Source organism: Neltuma alba, unplaced genomic scaffold, assembly GCF_004799145.2.
Source record: "Neltuma alba isolate B1F8T4 unplaced genomic scaffold, ASM479914v2 tig00004097_pilon, whole genome shotgun sequence".
Taxonomy (NCBI): Eukaryota; Viridiplantae; Streptophyta; class Magnoliopsida; order Fabales; family Fabaceae; genus Neltuma; species Neltuma alba.
In genome coordinates this window covers 1-24,398 of record NW_021633565.1, presented here as the reverse complement: position 1 = coordinate 24,398, position 24,398 = coordinate 1, and the positions used below count along the sequence as shown (strand labels likewise).

The 24,398-nt window shown below is 36.1% G+C and overlaps 3 protein-coding genes and 1 pseudogene across 3 annotated transcripts; 2 read left to right on the top strand and 2 right to left on the bottom strand.

The window, feature by feature from the left end:
* The first annotated feature begins 516 nt into the window (after positions 1-516).
* Positions 517-4,437, top strand: LOC114743698 (pectinesterase 3-like). Its single transcript, XM_028931918.1, is given in 3 exon segments — positions 517-1,711; positions 3,606-3,960; positions 3,962-4,437. Coding segments are annotated over 3 exon segments (1,764 nt in total). The 5' UTR covers positions 517-624; the 3' UTR covers positions 4,284-4,437.
* A 1,588-nt stretch (positions 4,438-6,025) lies between these two features.
* Positions 6,026-9,842, bottom strand: LOC114743696 (uncharacterized). The gene is made up of 5 exons (XM_028931917.1): positions 9,274-9,842; positions 8,647-9,172; positions 7,549-8,047; positions 7,376-7,457; positions 6,026-6,333 (listed from the first exon to the last, which is right to left on the bottom strand). Exons 1-5 carry the CDS (start codon positions 9,331-9,333, stop codon positions 6,106-6,108), a joined length of 1,395 nt encoding a protein of 464 aa, XP_028787750.1. The 5' UTR covers positions 9,334-9,842; the 3' UTR covers positions 6,026-6,105.
* A 6,089-nt stretch (positions 9,843-15,931) lies between these two features.
* Positions 15,932-16,681, top strand: LOC114743702 (uncharacterized). The gene is made up of 3 exons (XM_028931922.1): positions 15,932-16,088; positions 16,158-16,285; positions 16,431-16,681. The coding sequence occupies exons 1-3, from the start codon at positions 15,933-15,935 to the stop codon at positions 16,567-16,569; spliced, it is 423 nt and encodes a 140-aa protein (XP_028787755.1). The 5' UTR covers position 15,932; the 3' UTR covers positions 16,570-16,681.
* Positions 16,682-18,666: 1,985 nt separating this feature from the next.
* Positions 18,667-24,395, bottom strand: LOC114743697 (1-phosphatidylinositol-3-phosphate 5-kinase FAB1B-like; annotated as a pseudogene).
* Positions 24,396-24,398: the final 3 nt, after the last annotated feature.

Genomic DNA, 24,398 nt, shown 5'->3' with positions numbered 1-24,398 from the left:
CGCGCAATCCATTGTTTATTCTCTCCTGCATATTGAACTCATTTCAATCAACCAAAGCAAACCCGCGGTACTTTTTTTTCTTTACAGTTTTATACCGATATTTTTTCCAAAAAATAATTGATCTACTAAAAATGCCATACATAAATTTTACTACGTAATATTACTCTTTTAAAAACATGTCTTTCTTTCCAAAAAAAAATTATTTCATTTTATATAAATAATTTTACATCACTCTTATTTACTTTGTGTATACAAAATCTTGACCTGAGGTGATCCCAAGTCACCCTTAGCCAGTCAATCCAAGTGCTCCGCGGTGAAGCCAGTCCTTTTCTTCAGTACATTGTTTCGTGATGCAGTAAAATTCTTTTATGAGATATTTTATTAAATATCTATATTAAAAAACGCGGAGAGAATAATAAATCAGATCCTAATTCCATTTCATCCCATTCCCACCCTTATAAAAGGACAAGCACAGGCCCATCAGGCAATCGCCACCTTCATTTCATATCACGCCGCGCTCCCTCTCTTCGTTTGAGAATTGAGACACAGAAGTACTTCACTTCAATTCTACTCACAGAAGAAACTCCGAAAACAGAGTAAAACAAAACTGCACAGTTTAATTTTATGGATTCTATCAAGTCCTTCAAGGGCTACGGCAAGGTGGATGAGGTCGAGCAGAGAGTTTTCCAGAAGAAGACACGCCGCCGCCTCATTATCCTCGGCGTCTCCTGCATTGTCCTCGTCGCCATTGTCGTCGCCGCCGTCGCCGCCTTCGTCATTCACAAGCGCAGCCACTCCTCCTCTTCCTCCGACTCCCTCCCTCCCACTGAGCTGACTCCGGCTTCCTCCCTCAAAGCCGTCTGCGCTGTCACTCAGTATCCAAGCTCCTGCTTGTCCAGCATCTCGTCCCTCCCTAATTCTAATACCACCGATCCGGAGCTTCTCTTCAAGCTCTCTCTCCGAGTTGCCCTTGATGAGCTCTCCAATCTCTCGAAGCTTCCCTCCAAGCTCAAAGCCAATGTGAAGGATCCGCGGCTTCAGAAGGCGATCGATGTGTGCGGAATCGTGTTCGACGACGCGGTGGATCGACTGAACGAGTCGATCTCTTCGCTGGCGGCCGGCGGCAATGGCGGGAAGATCTTTTCGCGGTCGAAGATCGGCGACGTTGAGACGTGGCTGAGCTCTGCGATTACTTACCAGGAGACTTGTCTGGACGCTCTTGAGGAGTTGAATTCCACCGCCGCAAGCGAGATTCTCGGGGATCTGAAAACCGCGACGAAGAATTCAACCGAGTTCGCGAGTAATAGTTTGGCCATTGTGACGAAGATTCTAGGCCTTCTCTCGAATTTGAAAATCCCGATCCATCGGAGGCTGCTCGGAATCGGGGGATTGGATTCCGGTTTTCCGGATTGGGTTGGTCCGGCGGAGAGGAGGTTGTTGGAGGATACGAACACAACAGCGCCGCATGCAGTGGTGGCAAAGGATAACAGCGGGCAGTTTACGACAATAAAGGCGGCGTTGGCGAGCGTGAAGAAGAAGAGCCTGACCAGGTTTGTGATTCATGTGAAGGAAGGGGTTTACGAAGAAAATATCGATTTGGATAAGAACGTTTGGAATGTGATGATATTCGGTGATGGCAAGACCAAGACCATCGTCTCCGGTAACCTGAACTTCATTGACGGCACGCCTACATTTGCGACTGCAACTTTCGGTAAGCAGTATATATTTCCCCCTTTTTCCTTTATTTTTAATTTCCATTTACTCGTTCCATCTTCCATGCTTGACGCTTGACAAAAATAATTATTCATTCCTGCACATCGATGTTTCATAATTTTGATTAAAATCCAGTATTATTCTTTTTTTCCCCCCCCCTATCAGATATTTTTAAATATTTTTTATTAAGTTCTTTTAATCTCTAAAAAAATTTGATAATAAATATATGAAAAATGTATTCAAGAAAACAAGTTTGATAGAAAGAGCGTGACATGTGAAACAGAAACAGCGGCATCATCAGTGGGATGATGTTACAAGCAAGCGGTGATATATCATGCGTTGGGCCAATGCACTTGCTGTTAGATAAAATGATGGATCGCTGGTTAAAAAAAAAAAAGAAAAGAAAAGGAAAGAAATAAAGATAAAATGATGGATCATTATGTGAACGTGATCTGGCAATGCCAAATCGCCTTTTAGAACTTCTTTTGGTATGAATCGTATTGGGTGCTCACATTTAGTTTGAAAAATGTGCTCATATCCCGTAGCATCTCAAATAGAATTATCTCGGATAGCATCTCAAATGGAATTATCTTGGATAGAAAGATACCTATGTATAGAATTTTTCTTTTCTCCCTGTACAGTGGACGTAATCTCAGATGATGATTATTTAAATGAAAAATAATGTCCGATGGAATATGTTTGTTGCCTTGTGGGCTCATGTCCTGCCATGTGTTTATGTCCGCTTTCAGATGATATGCTCATTATATTCTTGTTTGTGGTGACCCCACTGGACCCTTCGGGGTCATAAATCTCAGGCCCAAAAAATTAGAAGTGTGCAAGTGGTAGGCTTGTTCTGGGGACAAACCGGGCCGTGCCTTTTTTTTTCCTTTCAAAAATAATGTTTCTTGTAAATTTTGATGTAAAAAAATTAATTATAAGCTCCTAAAATTTTATGTGAAGTTTGAGCACTTTTATATGTGATTATTGTATGGTAAGTTATTTGGCTTTTCTTTTTTAAGAAAAACTGTACACTTTTATTATTGCCTACCTCTATAAAACCTTCCCTTCATTGATTGGCTAGTGGACAACCTTCATCCCAGTAAGACAAGTCTGATTTGGCGGGTAACTTTTGGCATTATTCCGCTCATACAAAAATTAACTCAGCATTACCAATATTAACTTGTGAAAAATATTTCCTTATCCTGTTCTCACTATAGAATTTCACAACAAATGTGAAAGAAAACTTGTGCGAGTTTAACTGTCTATCAGAAAGGGAGGAAAGGTTATTATGCAATAGGTTTTACTACTCATGGCTCGCATGTCACTTTGGTGCCTTCTATCTGTTATATTAAGTGTAGTGTAATGTTCTTTTTTATGAAAGAAAAAAAACTGTAATGTAATGTTCACATGCCTGTAAGACTAATGGTATAGTTATAATTGTTACTACCTCTAGTCCTGAATATAAAAGTTAGTTGACTAATTTGAGTAAATTAAGGAAGTTTGTTAAATTAGTTATTTGCAACAAATATGTGTTGTTTTTCTTAGAATAATCTTACTAATCATATGTATTGCCTAGAACTATCATTTGATGGAGTATTTAATATATGCATCTACTGATATTACAAGGATTACTTTAAAAAAAATAGATAAATATGAGAGACAAAATAAATTGGGATATTATATATATTACCAAATTAAAACTCAAACTAGTTTTTATATTAATTAAGGATGAGAATAGTATTATTATTATTCAGTTTGGTTTGATTTGATACATGAGTAAAGTTTGTATTTTACAGTTATATTTGTATTGGTTTGAAGCTCACTTGAAAACGATTGCTATGAGTGCACTTATTCAGTTATTCCTTTTACTAAACTCACATTGTTGTAAACAGCCGTCAAGGGGAAGGGATTCATCGCCAAAGACATAGGATTCATCAACACTGCCGGAGCTGCGAAGCACCAGGCGGTGGCGTTTCGATCAGGATCTGACCAATCCGTGTTCTTCAGGTGCTCTTTTGACGGCTTCCAAGACACTCTCTACGCCCACTCCAACCGTCAGTTCTACAGAGAATGCGACATCACCGGCACAATCGACTTTATCTTCGGTAACTCCGCTGTCGTCTTCCAGAACTGCAACATCAAGCCGAGACAACCCTTGCCAAATCAATTCAACACCATCACAGCCCAGGGCAAAAAGGATCCTAACCAGAACACCGGAATTGTCATCCAGAAATCCTCGATCTCTGCGGCCCAATCTCACCGCCCTGACATACCTTGGCCGGCCATGGAAGGAGTACTCCACCACGGTGATCATGCAGTCAGATATAGGGTCATTCTTGCATCCGGTGGGCTGGAAAGAATGGGTATCGGGCGTGGAGCCCGCAAGCACCATATTCTACGCGGAGTATAAGAACACGGGAGACGGGTCGAGCGTGGACAAGAGGGTGAAATGGGCGGGTTATAAGTCGAGTCTATCGGATGATGAGGCAGCGAAGTTCACAGTTCAGTCATTCATCCAGGGAAGTGACTGGTTACCAAATACTGCTGTGGAGTTCGAATCCACGTTATAAAAATAATGGGAGTTCCAGGAGGAAGTAAGTGGTCTTTTAATTTGTTTAAACACTTTTCCTAACTTATATTTGGTTCATCAAAGTATTACACGTAATGTTTATCACACTTGTTGATGCTACAGTTTGGAATGCATACGCATAGTTTCAACGCATATCCGGCTCTGTATTATGATATGATCCCGCGGGATTTCCACATAATACAATATGAGTTCTTGTAAATTTTGAGGTTTATTTATTTATTTCTATATATTATTTTAGATTTAGATGGGTGGATAAAAAAGAAAACTTCTCTAAAGAACAATTCAAGCACACAATATTAGTGCTGGCTAGCCACGCTGATTCATGAAATTGAGAGTATTATTCATTTATTCAAACAAATAAAATCATTCTTGGTTTAAATTCTAAAACCCATACCGCATGTTTGTACAAGGAAAGAATACTCAGAAGAAAAATTCTAAAAATAAAATTTTATTTACTAGTTTTAAAAGTTTTTTCTTTTTATTATTCCCTCACTCTCATTTTCCTCTCGCTTTTTCCTTCGTCCAAACATTGCTTAATGTCCTCATTTTCATCTCATCTGAAAATCATATTCGATTCTCACTTCTCAGACTGCTCAATGTTTCTCCTTAATTATATGAAATTGGAGAAATGACTCTCAAGAAAATGTTGATTTTCCAAAGAAACTTAATTTGTGCAGATCTGATATTTTATATATGCAATTTATTTATGAGATCACCTTCAGAAATTGATGACTTGAACATAACAAAATAACCCCTTGAATCAGGTTAGGCAAATGCTAATTGGCGAGTAGGTTGCACCCACATGGCCAAAAAATGCCCCCATTTTGCAGGGCTTTTCTTGGGACGTAACATGTTAGGAGCACCATATCCCCAAGAAGACGAAGAACATGAGACTGAATTAAAGGTAGTGGTGTTTTCAACAAAGGAATCACCGTCCATTGAATGATTAGAATTGCTGATATAGTGTCTGTTTTTATTAGTGGTAGAAAAAATAGTTTATTTTCAATTTAACAGTCCCTATAGATTGCTGACAAAACTTCTCAAGTAAAAGAAGTGCAAGCAGAATAGAAATTGATTTTTTAAGAAATATTTTATTATTATTTATTCTATAATGTAAAAATATTATAATCACTGATAGTACTTGTGTGACAAAGGCAGCCTGAATGGTCGAATGCATAGAAGAACTTGCGTAAATGTCACCCAAAATCCTTGTGTTGTTTGAACACAACTTACGTACAAGGAAATATCCAATAAATAACCTTACTTTTCACACGATGGAATGACGTAAATCCAAATATACATCAGCTTAATACGAATAAATTGTCAGCAAATTACTCTACTCATTTGCCCTGCCTGAAGAAATGTTCAAAAAGATACGATTTCAAGTAGCTCCCTAAGAAAGCAAATACAGTATTCATATTTGCGTTGAATTTTATGGGGAATCTGCTTGCTATATCAATTTTATGCAAATACTGATGATTTGAATTTTAAGTTATAAACTTTACGCAGTATAAAGAGAGAATGTGGAGAGATCTAAATTCTTAGCTAAATCATCCGCTCTTCCAAAATGTTACAAGCTCATCGCTTTCCCGTTCCAGAAAACATTGTTCCGTTCAGGATGTGCCTATAGTTGGTTATTTATAAATGATCTATAACGTTCATAATTACTTATGGTTTTTGGCGGTTAATTTTCTTTCTAGAGAATGCATGTGGCGAGGCGGAGACAAACCAATATGGATTTTCATTGAGAGATTCATAATCTGCAGGACAATATTTTATGTATTCTGATTTAACAAGTTTCGTTAGTGATGGCTGTTACTATTGCAGGGGAAGCAACCGCACGAACGGTGATTTGAAAAATATGGTTTATGGCGGCTCATCATCTTCTGAGCATTTTCTGTGGCCTTCTGGATCTGCTCCTGGTGCTGCTGTTTCGCCGCTTCTCTCCATTCCTCGGCTTTTCTGTGAACCGCGGCCATCCTCTTCATCAACTTCTCCTCTAGGTTTGATTTCATCTTCTGTATTTTCACCTACACAACGTTAATTCATTCTACCTTAGTTTCAATGAGATGCTCTTAAACTGTTTGAAGATTTGACTGGAAAAGAAAAGAGAAAATATTTAATTGAATTCTTGTCCTGTAATCATTACATTGAACACATTTAAATTTCCAATGGGACAGCGAACACGAGTTAAGACAGTTTATTACAAAAAACTAAGAATTATAGAAATAATCAGCTTCGCAGAGTCCAAATTTAGGTTTTGTCTGTATTATTAGTGAGTTGGATAGTAAAATACACTTGACTGCTGTGTTGATTCCCCACCTACTATCCAGAGTCTACTCTCAGAACTTAATGAACCCAATTTGAGCTCTCTTAAAATAATGATGCTCATTATTATATTAAAGTTGAACGGGAAGAAGAAACAAAGGACCAGTACGACTGAGCAGAGCTGACTCATTATTCCCGAGACCATATCTAAAGGAAACTATCACATGCACTCATTATATATAATATCGAAGCATTATGACTTCCAGGCTCTCTAGTGTATTTTATTTAATATTTATGAAGGGGATGAATATGGGAAACGTATTGGGGTGATAAAGACTCTCAAAGCAGGTAGACTGGTCAAAGAAAATGATAAGGTTTTTGTTCTGTTAGGAGCTGCGGGTGGCTCGAGGAGATGAAACCAATAACATGCCTGGCAAAGCACTCAGACTTTAATCGACAATCCGTATCAGCATCTCAGGTATCAAACTCGCATTCACGCTTAGATACTGGGTTTCTAAGAGTCCAGTACAAGGCCAATCCATGCACAAGACACAGAAATCTGGACTTATCTTGACTTTCACTGTTCAAACTGTTTGCAAGAGTGCAAGTTCCTACTGGTTAAGCGGATAACAGCAAAGACAGAAAATATTTAATAAAGGCATCCTATGCAATCCTTCTTTGCCAACCAGACTTACATATTGTCTCACTTTCAAAGCTAAGGACTCCAAAAAATAAGGCAAGGAATGCAAACTAACCAATATTCACCATAGTAAAAGTAAAAAGGAAATGATAAAGATCAAATACCTCAAGCTTTCTTGATTGAGCTTCTGCTTTTGCACTTTGGAGATTAACCCAAGCTTGGATTTTCGCTTCTTCTCTCTGATACCTGTCACGCATCACAAGTAGGGAATCCTTAACTTGCCCATCTGACGCATTTGGAAGTACAATGTGCTGCAAGAACAAGTTCAATTAATTACCTGAGGCAACACTTGGTCTTTTCCTCCTCTTCCCACGCAGCAGCTCTGCAGTCCACATCAGCTTTCTGGCTGGTGCTATGCCTCAAGCTCTTTGATATCTCCTCCTCCTCCTCCTCCCTTGAGCTCCAATTTGATGTGACTGAACCATACTGTGTTCCTAATTGCAGTTTAGCAAAATGGCACTCCTCGAGCTGAATAACATCAATAGTACAGCTAGTTTCGTTTTCGTTTGCCAGAACCAATGGTCCTGACCTACTAGCTGGAGTGTTATGGCGAGCAGGGGATGAGCTCTTGAAGGGTGTGTGGCACCTTGAAGTGGTTGAACTTCCAAGAGGAGTCATCTCTGTCCCAACATCTCGGTGTTTAACCTCATGAACCATTTCTGTGCAAGCATCTTTCATTGCCTCGCTACCAGGGTTTCTGAAAAGAAACGCTTCTTTTGTTGGTTCTGAATGTCTGGATTTAGGCAGAATAGGGTCTGGATTGTCTGTGAACTTGTCTGCATTACAAGTCACTATCTGTCAAAGGGTTGCTTGTTCTATTGTTAGGGTTGAATTCAGTTACACCATTCAGTTAGGTTCTCTTCTCTCAACTTCTTGAACACAAAAAAAGCTTATAATGGTCTTGAAAAGATTGTGCCATTATCGGTTTAAAAGCTTTTGAGGTTATTTCGAATTATTCCAGTACTTAAGAGCTGTGATTCTGTTCCGATTCTACAAAATTTGGGTGTTCTATGAAAGATAAGTGTTTGCATAAATCTATAATCCAGCTATGAAACACAAATGAGAGTTTACAAAACCTAGAATCTTGAACCTACCCTACAGTTTTGGTCCCAAGGTTAAAAAAAAAAAAAACCATAAATACCACAAATTTTCTTCCAAGAATAAGCAACCGAATCTAAAATTGGGTCCGGCTACTATCTCAAAGTATTGGGGCTGCATGCCTATAACCTAAACAAAGATCAAAACCTTTATAAAAAGGCAAAATTTAAAGAACTGAATACTGACAAATTAGAAAAGGAAAAAGGAATTAAAAAGATGGGAAAAAGGCAGAACGATTTTGAACTTAAGATGGTGCTGAGTGCGATCATACTCTAACCTTTTAGAACCATGTCTGAGTTATGGTGGTCCAAAGACACGGACCCCTGAAAGCTTGGGACAGCGTTCGATACCCTTTCTTCCGTGACCCTCGATTTCTCCGAGATATCCTCCATTTGTTTCTTAAAGTTATCACATTGGCTGCTAATGTTGGAATTTTGAGATACCTTCACAGAATGAGCAGGAGATTCATGGCCAGAGCTACTTACGAGCCACTTCTCTGCATCATCCCATTTCGAAGGAAAGTTCTTCCTGGAGAGATTTCCAACGCTTGTGAAGCAGAAAACGGGTCTACCAGGGGTCGAAGGAGTCTCCAATCTCCTGTCTGTGACAGAGTTAGACCCTTCTTCTCTTCTCCTCTGAGCAGAACCCTGAAGAATGCAGCCTCTGCTTTCTGTGCTTCCAGCATTCGACATTGGAAAAGACTTGACAAACTCAGAGGTCTCTCTGAGATGGAGCTTGCAAAGTGGGTCTGGAAATGGGTTTTCTTTACTCCTCCCAAACAAGTCTATTTTGCCCTCCAATTCCTGAAAACAAAGACCCCAGAGAGGGGGATAAAAAGAGAGAGTAATGATTAGAGAATCACATTCATGCACAGAACAAACGAATAGAAGCAAAAAAAATGTACCCCAGGTGAAGATGACAACAGAGGAGAAGCTCTAAAGTATTTGTGGCTGGGGAGATCCATGGCAGAGCCAGAGGATGTGAAGCTTTGTGAGTTCAGTGATTTGGGAAGAAGGTGGGTGTGGTGGTAGGAGAGAGTATTAGTGAAAGGACTTCATCCCTTGTCGCATTAGGCTTCAAGGGGGTCATGTAATGAAACAGTGGGTCATGAGAAAGTGACCGAAGAGGCAGTGAAGCAGCATACCGAGCAAGGGAAAAAGCAGGGACTAATTAGAGAGGCAGGATCTAAAGCACAGTTCTTTTTAAAAAATGACTCACATGGGACAAGAGGCAAAAAAACAGAGACCCCTGTTCCAGCTCACTCAGAGACTCTGCCTTCCCCCCTCTCGAAGAAATATATTTTGGGTTTGCAAGAAGACGAACGAATACATACATGAAAAGAAGAGGGAGCTTTGGGAACTACACACAAAAATTAAAATAGCTGTCATGGACTAATACCTCACTAAGCGTGGTTCAGCCTCAAGGACTTCAAAATGATAGGATGAGGATCAGTGAGGAATATAAAATGAGAAGCATGTATTGGATTCACTTTGTTTAGTTACCATTGCTAATCTACAGTATCTTGTTTGTGGATTGAGTTTGGAACTTTGGGTTAGTCCTTCCTTACCTAGCGCATCCATTGTTTCATACTTTCTATTACATAAATAGATAATGCTGTCTTTAGTGCTTAATATAAAACTCTATTTAATTTTTATTTTATTTTTAAATATAAGATCTTAATCTATTTTGTCTCATATTTATATATATTTTAAGGTAATTCTTCTGATAATGATAGTTTTAACCAATACACTTGATTAGTAAGAATATTTTAGAAAAGATAATATTTATTTATTACAAATAATTAACTTAACTTATTTTTTTTAATCTCCTCGAATTAGTCAATTAGCTCTTATATTTAGGACCAGAGGTAGCATTACCAATGAGGATTGAGTCGAACCCTTGGGTTAGACCTCACAACGTAATGAACCATGGTTTGAATCCTCGTTAGGGGAGATACTTATATTTAAGGCCCGACAATGTCTTGAATACGATTACTTCTAATTACCTCTATTAAGAGGATACACATGCCTAAATATATATATATCAAATTATTTAAGTCTACGTAGTTAAAAAATGGGTCTAACCTTTTTTTTTTTAAATGTAAATGAGGTGGAGGATCACATTTCTGCCAATAAGAAAATAACCCTTTTTAAAGGGTGAAATTTTAGATACATTAAATTGTTAATATATAAACCTAGAGTAAAACATTTTACGATATAATCTTTTTCAATGAGGTTGAGATATAACAGTGATATATATTATATAGTACAAGATGTATTTAACATAGCTTACAGGAGCAGGGAACCCCAAAAGTAGAAACCATGACCTTTTTCAGTTTTGTTTCGTGTAGGGCGAAGGGGAAAGTTAAAATATACCCAAAAATTGATGGGTTTCAGTTATTTACAGACTTTGTGGGACTGACAAGAGAATAAGCAATTTTCAAAATAATCGTTTCACTTCAAAAAAATTTCAATTTTTTTTAATTTTTAACAAATATTTTTAATGACTTTGGATTTATGATTATTTAATATACACATTTTTGGATCTATGTTGTTGTAATTTTCTGTAAAGAATAAAAAGGAAAAAGCAATCAAGGTAGAAAAAAAGAAAGAAAAAGCAATGGGTATCCATAAAACATGAACCGATCTAGCTTATATCTGCTAGTAACAAAACATTGTACGGTTTGTTTCCTCCCACTCCCCCTCCCTCTCTGGCAATGCTGGTACGGATAGCTTAGGGTGAGCTAGGCCTTCATTGTTTCCGTGCCCAGAGTTTTTTTTTCCTTTTAATAAATGCTGAAATTCATTATTTTATATAAGACAAGATAGAGTTTCGGAAAGTTGGGTAAAAAATTTGTGTTCGAAAACTTAACCGGCTAAAAACCTCTAAATTTGAGTATATGTAATTATGATTGTACTTTTTTGTTGTTGTGTGTAATATATTTTTTGTTGTGTTTAAATGACTTCTATATTAATTATTATTGTATATTATTGATAATATATAGTACACAACGGAAGAGAAGTTATAATCGTGGAGTATAGTTACACTCGTTCAAATTTAAATCTTTTTAGCTAATTAAATTTTTTTTAAAAATAGTAGTAACCAACTTTCTTAAAATTTTCCTCACAGCATAATAAACCATGGTTTGAATACCTAAATTTAAATGTATTTAATGATGATTGTACTTTTTTTTAAAAATTGTGTGTAATATATTTTACACTTTCATAAATAATCACGATCTGTATGGCACATAGGGAGTGTTTGGATATCCTGAAAAGTGCTTCTTAAAAGCACTTTTTCGCAAATCAAGATAAAGTCCTCCACATATTTACCTCATAGATCATAAAATCGCTTCTGAAACTCTAGTTTGGTTTCCATCCAAACACTGATAGTCTCCTTTATTGATCTTCATCTCTTATCTAACATGTAGGGTTGATTAAAGATATAAAAATGAGCCTCCATGTTATAGGAAAATTTGGCTGGAGAATCAGCTTTTGCAGGTTTCTCTCTGAATTTGTGGCAAAACAAAACACGCCAATTTCTAAGAATGAGTAGTCTAATATCATCGATGATTCCATGACACCTTCCTAACAAGCAGGTTGGTGGTGTCTACACAGTCAGAGTAAACAGTTATATTCCCATATTCCTATACCCCTTGATCCAATATAATTGGCACATTCGCTAACGAGAAAATCCTACCAAAAAAAATATATATTAAATTTTAAATTAAAAATTCTTACAAAAATATGTTATTATTTACAGGTGAAGTATAGTCAAACCTATTAAAGTGTATGAAACAATAATCTTAAGGTGAGATTTAATAATCTTCAAGTTCTTTTTATGAGGTTCTTTCTTCACTGATTTTGAAAATGAACAAAAACATTGAAATCACTAATCATTCATTAATAGCAAATTTGATGATGTCATTCATTGCCGTCAAATGATAATTTTTATTATCTAAATTAAAAATTAAAGATATCATTTTATTCGGAGCTAAGATTAATTAGGAGTCATGCATTCTAAAAAGGGTTAAGGTGCACCCAGCATCCCGAACTATTTACCAAGGTGCGTCTAGTGGCCTAAAGTAATTTTGGATGCATCCAGTGTCCTAAACTAATTAAAATGGTGCGTCCATATCCCAGGCTAACAGAAATATTATGTTTAACCTTTACTTTCCTGACTCAGCTTAAAGTTGACCATAGATATTCTACATGGTAGACACATGGGCACTCGATATGTATTATTCTGTTAGCCTGGGATATGGACGCACTATTTTAATTAGTTTAGGACACTGGATGTATCCAAAATTATTTTGAGCCATTGAACACACCTAAGTAAATAATTCAGGGTGCTGGACACTTTAACCCTTCTAAAAATAGAGCCGTAAAATATGGGGACAATCACTCTCAGTCAAAACTCTCTTTTCCATTGACCCACTGCCGTCTCAGGTAGTCATCAGTCTGGCGTATGCTTTTGCTTCAGCCCCATATCACGTGACCCTGCCACTCGGTCACGTGACCCTGCCATCCCTTTGAATTTCCAGACGGATGGGTTTGTATTTTGTGAGTTTCCACTTTCAGCACGTATTTCATTATGCCTTACACAGTATCATTATAAGTAAGCAATAGTCTTTGTGATTTATTATAAATTTTAAGGTATCAAACGTATTTTGTATTAGAAATTATTTTAAAAAATGACTTGTATTTTATTCATAACTTATAAACATTATAACTAGTAATAAATGGGTGATTATATCATACTCCTCCACTTCCAGTTCTAAATATAAAACCTTTATACACACTAGGTATTAGAGGAGTATTTGGTATTATTACATCAAATTAAATTTCTCTAGCCTCAGAAATCTTGCTTTGCTTTGGTGTTTGGGATAAAAGTAGGGGTGTTCAATTTGTCCGGTCCTGATCATCCGGTCCCGGTCGCGGTGAGTCGGGATGGGACAAGACAAAAAAAAAATTCGGGACGGGACAGTAATTAGAATGGTTTTTTCTTTTAAAAATTATTTATTAAAAATTATTATTAGATTATTTAATTTACTTATTAATAATAACTTTTATTTTTATGGTGATTTGTAACTCTTAAGTTGTAGTATTATCTTAACAAAATCTTTTTTCTCAATAAAATAATTCATAATGTCATTATTTTAACGCCTTTTTTATGCTATATAATTGAGCTTTCTACGTAAATTTTTTTTATAATATTTTTCTTTAGAAACCAATAAAAAATAAGTATTATAACATAAAAACATTTATATAAAAAACTATAGTATTTTTTAAAAAAAAAGAGAAGCAGGACGTTCCGATTTCGATAGGACCGGGACAGTATCAGGATGGAACAGGACGGGATAAGAGACGAAATTCCTGTCCTGTTCCTATTCACCTGGACAGGACCGGAACAGTTCTGTTTGATCTGAAGTCTGAACACCCCGGGATAAAAAGGTTAAAAAGCAAACGAAGAGCTTTCAACTCGGACGGTAAGTAATGTCAGTAAAGGTGTTTGGTTGTGAACTTGGGATACCCTTTTCTCACGTGACTGTATCTGTCCCTCACGCCATGTCCTCTCTTTACTGAAAATTTAGTACTACGGAACAGACATTAATGATATAGTTTTATAAATCATGGCCTTCTAACGCCACTTTTTTTTTTTTAAAAAAAAGGGGGGGGATACTAATTATTTGAGATTATAAGCACGTATCATGATTATATTTGGAAATTAAACGCACATTAAAAAGGTGGACACTAACTATTTTTGAAAAAGAGGCCTTATAAGGTATTAGGCTATTAAACTCTAATGACTATTTTGTAGGGTGTGGTTTATCTGTAAAAATATTTTAAAGAAGACAAATATATTTATTATAAATAACTAATCTAACTAATTTTTTTAATTTACTCAAATTAGTTAACCAGTCTCTTATATTAAGAACCGGAGATGGTGATTAATTTTTGGGTTTTGAAATCCAACCTGCCACCTCCTATTTATAAAAGAGTATCTATGCCACCAATATTGAGTTACTGAGGATAATAAAGGACGCCAGTATATACTATTCTGACTTTTTCAAAGGTTTACACCGTTTCCAGCCATTTTTGATTGATTTCCTGTAACTATATACCATATCTTATCCTAAATATAAATTTTAATTTGTAGTACAAAATAAATCTCTCTTTTTTTTTTTACCAGCAGTAGTACAAAAAAATCCTACACATAAGATTCAAGGTAGTAGTATTGTGTTTATGGAGGTTGTATTTAATTACAACCTAAGGCCCACCGACATTTCGGTATTATCAGAAATGCCCCTATTAATCATTGAAAATGTGAAATTGATAATAAAAAATAATAGAAACACTTTTATGGCGTGGTGGCGAATTGACAGAGCAACCAATTAAAATGGGGAGCACACAACCTAACACGTATGACTCAGCATTTCACTCCCAATAATATATTGAATTTAATTTTTACTGGTGATTCTGTTATTGGCTGGGCACAATTAACTAAACATGTTTTGGACTAATCCGTGTTACATATGTACATTATAGTACTTAGCATCTGTGTCGGATTTTATATTACCGTAATGTACGTACATTCTACACCAATGTTATGGCCGGCCACCTAATCCTATTCACAATATTAGGTTTTAAAAATTTTATTTAACTAAGATAAATTGTAAATATGAATTTAGATGGTTACGTATCTGAGAGTCCTAATTACAAATAATTTAAGAGTGATGTGTAATACTCCCTCCGTTCTTTATTATAAGAGACGAATAACCGAATTATGTTGATAAAAAAAATAGTTAAAATTAGTTAAGAACAATCAATGTGTAAAAGGTATAATTTTTTTTCTCAAAAAGACCCTCATTAATAAGAAGAGAGAGCATGAGAGAGAATAATGATAAATTATTCAAAGAAAGAGAAGTGGGAAGGAAAGAGAGTGTGAGTTGGAGACAATAAATACGGGTAAAATAGAAAATCAACATAAGAAAATAGAAACAACCTTTAAGTGTCTCTTATATATAGGAACATGTCATAAGCATCTAATGTTTCTTATAATAAGGAACGGAGGGAGTAGTATTTTAAATGCTTGGTTTGTAATTGATATTTTTATAATTACAACTGGATTCTTCAGTAATTTTTTAAATAAATTTAACCATTATTAAATTGATATTTTAAGATTTAAATATCATTCTCGGTATTCTTAGGGTGGGTCTGTTTAAACCTACTTGTGACGGGTGTTTATAAAGATTTTAATTTAAATTGAGAAAAAATTCTCTTTACACATTTACCTCATTCTGTAAATCACGATTCAAGAGCTGTTTATAAGCCACTCTAAGTGGGTCTTTATTATATACAAAATGATTATCAGCAGGATTTTATCTTAAATTAAAGATAGGATGGAAGCCTAGCCAGAAAACCCACAATGCTTGACATAAATAAGAGGCGACCTGATCATTGCATTGTACTATATAATACAACAGTCATACCCTTGTTCACCAAAATTAAGCCATTGTCTTCCTCTTCTTCCTCCTCCTTCTCTTCCTCTTGCAATTTCTTCATGGCTCTCAATTGTGCTTCATCTCAAACCCTAATTATTCAGAAATCTGGGCGCTTTCATTTCCAATATCGCAAGCAGAGATTCCATGTCCCTTTGCCTTTGATGAGGAAGGCCCCTCCTCCATTACTCAGAATCTCAGCCTCCATCAACAGCAAGGTCTCTCTCTCTCTCTATATGTATACAGTATATATATATATATTAGTAGTCACTCATCTCAATGAACAGGTATATGAGGATGAAACAGAGGGAATAGTTTGCTACAAAGATGAGAGCAGTGGAGAGATCATTTGTGAAGGATACGATGAAGGGCCTCGACTTCCACGAATTCCAACAACACCAACCTATCATCCAAGGTTCAAACAATATCCCATGCATTATATTCAAATATTCAACCTAGAAATCCCCTCCAATTTTTGGACTTTTAAATATCTCACACACACACACACACACACACATCTAAATTATAGTTTAATTAAATATGTACTACATCTGTTTCAGAGATGTTGAAATAATGAGTCTTCTGCTTCAACAAAGCTTACTTCAGATTGTTAAAGGCGAAGAAACATTCAACCCTTCACTCCAACGTCTCTGCCTTCACCAACACTTCAACAACAACTTCACTGCCACTGAAATCTGACCTAACGCCCATCCTCACTTCACAAATCAAATGTCTACTAAGGGTAGATATATGCCTATGGTATATTTACATATTGTTGGTCTATAATTGATCAGAATAGTTATTTTATGAATTATATTTACTTCAAAATCTGTTTTCATTGTTTAACTTTTTGGTGAATTTGTTTGTGAAGTACATCATTGTGCTAGTTTTCTTAATTCACTCAAACATCAAAATACAATCCTTATTTGTCTAAGCTCAATCTTTTTTTAACTATTTATTCATTTTGTTCTTAATTAATTCTTATACTGATTACATATGTTAAGAAATTTTCATCAAAGTTAGTTTCAATACAGATAATTAACAAGGCTATTTTATGAAAAACAACGCCCATTCATCATAAATAATTAATTTAACGTATTTTTTTAATATTCACAAAGTAGTTATCTAATTTTTATATTAAGGACCACATGTATTATTTATTGTTTCTATTATATTTATAACTCACATTCAATGTATTTTATAAGGATCAAGAAAAACCTTCATAACTTATGAACTCTACCTATAAGTCTAACATGTTTCTAATTTTATTCCTATTAAATATACATGATTTGAAAATTAAATAATATACACCAACATTGAATAAGGGGTAAAAAGAGAAACTAGTAATTAAAAAAAATTAATGACATGTTTTATAATGATGACTACAAGATTTCTTCTCAGTCCGCCTTATAAATGGGATTAGAACAACATATATATCAAAAATAGAAAAAGGAACAACAATTAGAAAGGGGATATTAAAAAATTGGTAATGACTTCCTAATCATAGAGCAATTAATTTGTTTGGATGCATAGGTGATTTAGAACCACAAATTATAAGACTACAAACCAAGAAGTCACCATCATTTCAAGCCCCACAATGGCTACCAAGTACAAACAAGAAAAATTATTTCTTAAAATCCAGATTAAAAAAATCTTAAAAATTATAATAATTTTATTATTTTTAATGGCCAAATTTTATTATATTAAATTCTATGAAAATCACTGTTAAGATGTTTAATTTTTATTTTGTTAATTAAATTTTGTCAAATTTTGATTCTTAGATACACTTTTTTCAAAAGTAAAAATGAAACTCAGAGGCTGAGAAGGAATGGGTACATGCGTACAAAAAGTTTGAAGACAATGCACTCGGTACTTTTGACGAAATGTTCCAAATTTTGTTGGCGAATTAATTCTGATTGTGAAGTGAAATGTATTTATAATTTGTTTGGTTCATGGACTTAGCGTGAGTGCAATTTTTTTGTATTTTTTATTATTAATTCTTTTAGTTAAAATTTATTTATGAATTTTTAATTAATCATAATATAACATGTCAATGTAGTCTAGAAATTTTTTATACTCTAAATATATAATTTTTAGTGAAAATTATAATGAGGTCTCAAGGAAAAAAAAATTACCAGTACATCCTAATGACAAGTTAGCATTTGTCCTAATAACAAGTGAGTATTTGTTACTTCCTAACTTGTCATTGTAAACTGCTTAATGATCATTAGGATTTTTTAGTGATTATATTCCTTTCTTAGGACTTCATAACAATTCTCCTTAATTTTTATCTATAGGGTATAACCCATGAATCTTTCTGCTCCAGTTCATGTAAATCCTGAATTTCTTTTTTCATCTCCACCTCCATCTCTATATCTAACGAGGAATGAACAAAAAAGAAAGAAAAGTTCCCCATGCCCATTGTTAAAATGATGACCAACGCCTTGAAGCTGAGCAGAATTTAACACGATGAAGATCTTATACATTTGAAATCTGACCTATCCAATTAAGTACAATAATTCTGAGAAATATATGAATGACGTATGTAAAATGTACATCGTGTGATGCTGGTTACATTCACCATGTATATATTTTTGTACACACATATCATCTACAGGCTCATCAAAATATTTTTGCTCCACACAAACACATCTCGCGGCTTCTAACAGCCTCTTTTCCCTTTATTTAGCATCTTCTAACAACTTTAAAGATTAAAAAAAGAACCTATATAATTTGAAAGGGTGAGGGGGAGAGAGAGAGAGAGCAAAAACAGAAAAGAATAAAAGCATCAAAGAATCATTCAACTGAAGTAGATTGTGTGTTGTCTTCATGAAAATCAGAGTTGCTAGGTGGAACAGACCACTGATCTGGAAGCATGTAAAAGTAAGCAATCATTGCTTTTCTGAACCTTTCCTTGTATTGATGGGGTGATATTACTGTTGGAGCTGCATTTTTGGGTCCTCCAAGGATGCCTGAAGCTTTTACCCACGTTTCCAGATGCTTGTCCCATGTATAACGTCTCATGTAATCAATGATTCCAACAACTAATTGATGATGCTCTTGATCTATCCCAAGAAGTAACGAATAGTCCATTACGCCCACTCTCTGCACAAGAACAAGACATGAACATAAGAAGATGATGATGATGCAAAACGCTTGTTTATTGATACATCTGATATTTGAGTTGTTTTGGAATAATGGACTTTGCTTCTTTTCTTTGTTGGTTTCTACACCATGAGATACTCAGAACGAACATCACAGAACATCAGCAGAGATACTTACTGCGAGAAAAGAAGTATCATTCCAGACAGCCCTGGATAACAATTTTTTGGCTTTATTTCCCACAAAAATGGGGGAAGTTGGTATTGATTCAATCAAGTTTTGGTCCAGCAGAACTTTGTTGGTCCCGGTAGTATCCGAATTATAGCGAGACCTGGAAGATCCTTTGAGATCATACAGTCGAATCACGTTCTTCCTAAACAGAAGATTCTCCATAACCAGTACATCCATCTTTGATTCTTTCCCTCCCTTGGGATGCTTTACTGTAACCTTTCGAGGAGAAAGCAACCGGTAAACAGAGAATTTACTATGTTTTATTCAGCAGAGAAAAATACATGACTTGTTGCAGTATCCCTCCACTGGTTCTTTTACCCAGTAATGTTTTCGTTCTATTATTTCACTCAAACCAAGTCAAAAGCGTAAAGCTTTGATTCTCACGTCCAAAATAACAATCAAATTTTGCACAAGTAAAACAAGTTGTTCTGAACTGGGAATTATAAAATGCTCTCACTGATTCAGGTTCGGCAATCTGTAAACAAGAAATTCTTCAAAACATGATTGACACACACACGCTTTTAGGAAAGACGAATGACTGCTTTGATATTACCGTATATTAATCTGTTCTATAGAGAAACGTTTTAAAAATTGCATGGCCATTTTAACTTGTTTGGCAACTTGTAAAGTTTTCATCTCATGACTAAACTTTTTTTTGGCGGTTTTCTTCTCAGCCCATAAAACAAATAATTTAGAAGCTACAACACTTCAAGGATGAAATACAAATACCTGGTATATTCCTAGAATCTTTGCCAAGCATGTTGGGCACGGTAAGCCTATTGAATCGGTAAGGTACTTAAAGTATGCCGGACCAAATTTAATAAACGATTCAAGCTCTGTTTGGTCACTTGTTTAATGATAAATCGATCGTCCAGTGTTTTCGCAAAGAATACGTTGCTCTTCCCACCTTGAGCTCGCCATTTTTTACAGCGACTCAAGGAGCGTACGTAGTCAATTTCCGAAGGACACCAAATCCTTCTCATGGCATCAAACTTCTTAGCATAGTAAACAGTCACAGAATATTTGACCTTACTATGAGGACCATCATCTCCAAATGAAACTCTGGGATGCATAGCCTTTGTACATACCAGTGGAGAAAAAGATGGTAACGAATCATCTGTGGAGAAGAAGCTTTTCTGAGAATCAGAACTTGTTTCATCGGAAGAAAGGAACGAGGTGAAATTTGCCGAGTCAGGAAAGTACAATGAAGGCATTGATTCAACTCCATCTTTTGTTCTTTCTCCTTCATCAATCAGTTGGGCATGATATTCTGGTGACATTAAAGCATAAGATATGATACTTGAGGGCTCATCATCAAACACTGGTATTACAGTGTCATTAACACCAATAGGGAGAAGCAGCCTCGCTTCACCTTGGAGTTCCATCTCCCGGAAGGAGGATAAGGAAGATACATAAACAGGGTTGTAGTCAGCTAGTGTATCGAACTTTGGGCCACTGGCTTGCAAGTTCTTGTTAAATGAGCGATAGAAGTTTATGAATGGCATTCCCAGCCAGCTTAAAGAGTCTTCCATTATATTATCATGTGCTTTGGGCATATTCTTGAGCACATTGTGGTCTTCTGCATGATCTCTTTGTATAGCTGTGCTCAAAGAATCGGCCATGAACTCATCTAGAGCTACAGACATGTTATCCTTTGGGATTACTTCTTCACCTGTCCATTTTGCATCAAGCGTATCAGACAAACAGGGCATGATGGATTGATAATGGCCCTCAGAGAGAGATCTGCGAATGCCAAACCCAAGTTTTGAATTTGAAGGGTCAGATTGATGATCCTCTTTCTCATGTCCGGTCATGTCAATTTCTTGATCAATTATGTCATCGGCTTGGGAAATTTTGCTACCAGGTTCTCCTCTTTGCAGGTCAGGGCTTTCCATAAGCTTTGAACTCGTAAGAATACAGTCAGCACTACTGAAAGCTACTCCTGGCATGGACATCCCACTTTTCAAATTTTCATCCATGGTTCTGCCCTTGTCATCTGAATTTGAACTGCTCAAATCACTCTCGTTACTAAAATTAGCTGAGCTGGCAGCATAGATAAGGCGGTGGTCCCACATATATGATTGGAAAAATAACTGCCTCCGCAACCGATTAATTTCCAGAATGTCAACCCCAGGTTGACCCTTTCTCTTTTCCTGGTTTAATATCTTATGAAGTGCTGCCTACGAGAAATGAAAAGAAAGACCATCACATAATATTTACATGCAGCTTCATTTGTGAAAATAGTAAAAACTGCCCCTGAGTTTTACAAAAGTTATGCAGTATAAGTAGCACATATCAATTGGCAGCTTTTTTAATCAATATGCTGTATATAGTTTAAAAAAAAAAAAAAGAAATCTAAAAAATTACACTTTGAAAGGCATTATCACTTTTTTGACTAAAAGTTTAGATGCCACATTTGACACAAAATGAAAATCGTTCTTAGAGTGAACGATTTGTGTACAAATTTAAACTTGTTCTTATAGTTAACAGTTTTGAGTTGAAACATCTTAGTAAATACTTTTCAATGAGTAGCATTTAGACCTTTTTTTTTACTGTATACGCGTATTGATTGAAAAAAGCCTCAACAGGCACGAGTGAGGAGAAGGGGGAAAGCAAAAAAAAAAAAAAAAAGATATGGAGGAAGAGGTGGGAAAACTGGACAGGAACCTGACATGATGAGAGCATTGGACATAGCCAATTTCCACTGGTTCCCCTTCATTCTTTCAATTTCACACTTACCAGGCACATGGTAAAGCTGGTCTGATCAATTTCAATGGTCAAACGGACACTATCTTAAGCTACTAATTGTATCTCTAACAACATGCATGTTTACAGGGAAAGGACTTAAATTTAGCTTGGTGTTAATAACCAAATAATCAAAATGAGTCTTATAAGACAAGGAACCCACCTCAAATTCATCTTTCTCCCTTCGCAACATGCTCTCCAGTTCAGCAACTTGGTGGCCAGATTCAGGTGTTACAAGTCCACTATTAACTGGCGTTGAGCTAGTTCTTTTGTCTTCAATCTGACTAAGAGCATTTTGTACCTCGGAAAATAAAAGCCCAGCCCGGTTAACCACCTGTTATAACATCAAATCATGTTTGCAATCAAACAACCATATTTAAAGACCTAACATCTCAAGACAGTGAATATAATATTGAACCTCATCTGACTCTTTTTGTATCCACTCTTGATTTCCACTATCAAAATCCATTTTGACTGGGGGAAGATACACTGAGTGAATTTCGATTGATGCATACCGAAAACAAGCAACCATACTCCCAAATCTGCAAGAAATTGAACATAATCTACAAATAAATCCTACAAAAATAACCCATATAAAAGCTACCAAAAAACCTACAGATTCTACATTCTCCAAAAACAGAAAACATTCTCCCAAATCTGAAAGAGAAATATGAACATAGTGAACTAATAAATCCCACAGGTAAATATAAAATCCAAACAAATTCTTGTTTCATGAATAGGCGCAATGAAACTCAATTTCATAAAGGCAGGCAAAACTATGAGGCTTTTCAAAAAGTGAATTTAAGAAGGGTAGCTATTGCATAATTGAGTCACAGTTTATATAAATTCAACTAATAGTAACTCAATCCAAAGTTGGTCATCCGAAATAATCTTAGGGATCTAGATTACAAGCATGAAAGTTTGGGAAGAATAATGCATAACGAGCAATGCAATGTCCATAAAACTTCAACTAGAGGCTTGCTTATTTATATACGAGGAAGAAAAAAGATCACCCATAAAAACGAAGACAATCTCTATGTAAAGAGTGACCGCAGCCGGCCACCCTGCTTGCTGAAGCATGGTTGGAGAAACTGAGTTCCAAAAATTTCCCAAATGATAAACCCCAAGCAGCATCAGACATTATTATTCTATGTGTAGCAGGAGGAAAACCATTCATTCTTGGACACCTCAGGCATCTGTGCCACATCCAGATCTTCCCATCCTTTTCCCCGGGTAGGAGAATCTCTGGCAGTTTTTTAACTGATATGGTGATGTTTCCCTGCCTGTGAGTATAAGAATGCACATGTGCTTCTGATGGCATTTCACAGAAGTTGCACTGATAACTCTGAAATGCAATGAAGCCAAGCATGAGAAGGGTCTCAAAATAAAAATAGATGGAATATTTCCAGAACAGAACTTACCTGATCGAATAAATAGTCCCGCAAAAACCGACCCAAGGGTTTGTCAAAGTTGCGATAGTATGCAATACGAAAAATGCGGGGCCTCTCACACACAGTTCCCTTCCATACGCATCGGGAGGACATAGACACTAAAATAATTTGATCATCATCAGAAGGTGCTTGCGGAAACTCTTCTTCTTCACCAAGTAATTGCTCTTCATTCACAGCTTCTGTCTCTTTGGAATGGCTTCGAGCAACTTCTAAAGGCGACAGCTCCAAAGCTCTGAGTTTTCTGGACATTTGGCTGTGACTGTTCTGAGGTGTGTCAGTGAGGATGCCATGATCAAATTTATCCGAAGTCCAACAGTCATTTAGAGAAGGAGGAGGATGAGTATCTATAATTTCCAGAGAACTGTTCACTACGGAATTTCCCTGCATGAGAGATATTTTGTTTATATCTTCACCTGTGAGAGGCTTTTCATAATAGGACATTGAATTTGGGTAAAAGGTAGTTGAACCGGGTGGCATGGATGGATAAGGACCATAAGACAAAAGCGTTTCTTTAGGATCAGCAGGCAAGACACTTTTGGCTCTCTGTAGTTCAGTGCCAAATTCAGGATCCAGAGACTTTTCGCTGTCAGGAATGAGGAAACTTGAGATGTTCCTGGCAACCAGTGGCGATTTTTCTGGAACCGGCACAGGTATTAGACTATTTAAAGCTAATTCTGACTGCGAGGCTCCTTCATCAGAAGAAAAAGATGTCTCCAAAGCCAAATGGTAAGCTGCGAAAACTCCATACTTTATTGCGTGCTTTGCCTTTTTCAGTTCTTCCTTATCAGCACCTCGAAGTAAAATCTGTAAGCAACACGAGCCAGGTGAACACTAGCTACAAGTAAGGATGTACATGACAGCAATCATTAGATAATGCACAAAAATTTTTAAGAAAAGGACACACCGTGAAACCCAACGGGACAGGACAGCCTTCAAAAACATTAACGTCTTTGCAGGTTTTTTTCCTTCTTGACCAGCACTACCAAGGTCTTCAACAAA

Bases quoted from the DNA above. Each gene is read 5' to 3' on its own strand.
- LOC114743696 (XM_028931917.1), bottom strand. From the start codon at position 9,333: ATGGATCTCCCCAGCCACAAATACTTTAGAGCTTCTCCTCTGTTGTCA. The intron at 9,173-9,273 runs GTACATTTTTTT...CTTTGTTTTCAG, and splicing joins TGTTGTCATCTTCACCTGGG to GAATTGGAGGGCAAAATAGA. The intron at 6,334-7,375 runs GTATTTGATCTT...AACGTTGTGTAG, and splicing joins CTCAATCAAGAAAGCTTGAG to GTGAAAATACAGAAGATGAA.
- LOC114743702 (XM_028931922.1), top strand. From the start codon at position 15,933: ATGGCTCTCAATTGTGCTTCATCTCAAACCCTAATTATTCAGAAATCT. The intron at 16,089-16,157 runs GTCTCTCTCTCT...CTCAATGAACAG, and splicing joins CAGCCTCCATCAACAGCAAG to GTATATGAGGATGAAACAGA. The intron at 16,286-16,430 runs GTTCAAACAATA...CATCTGTTTCAG, and splicing joins ACACCAACCTATCATCCAAG to AGATGTTGAAATAATGAGTC.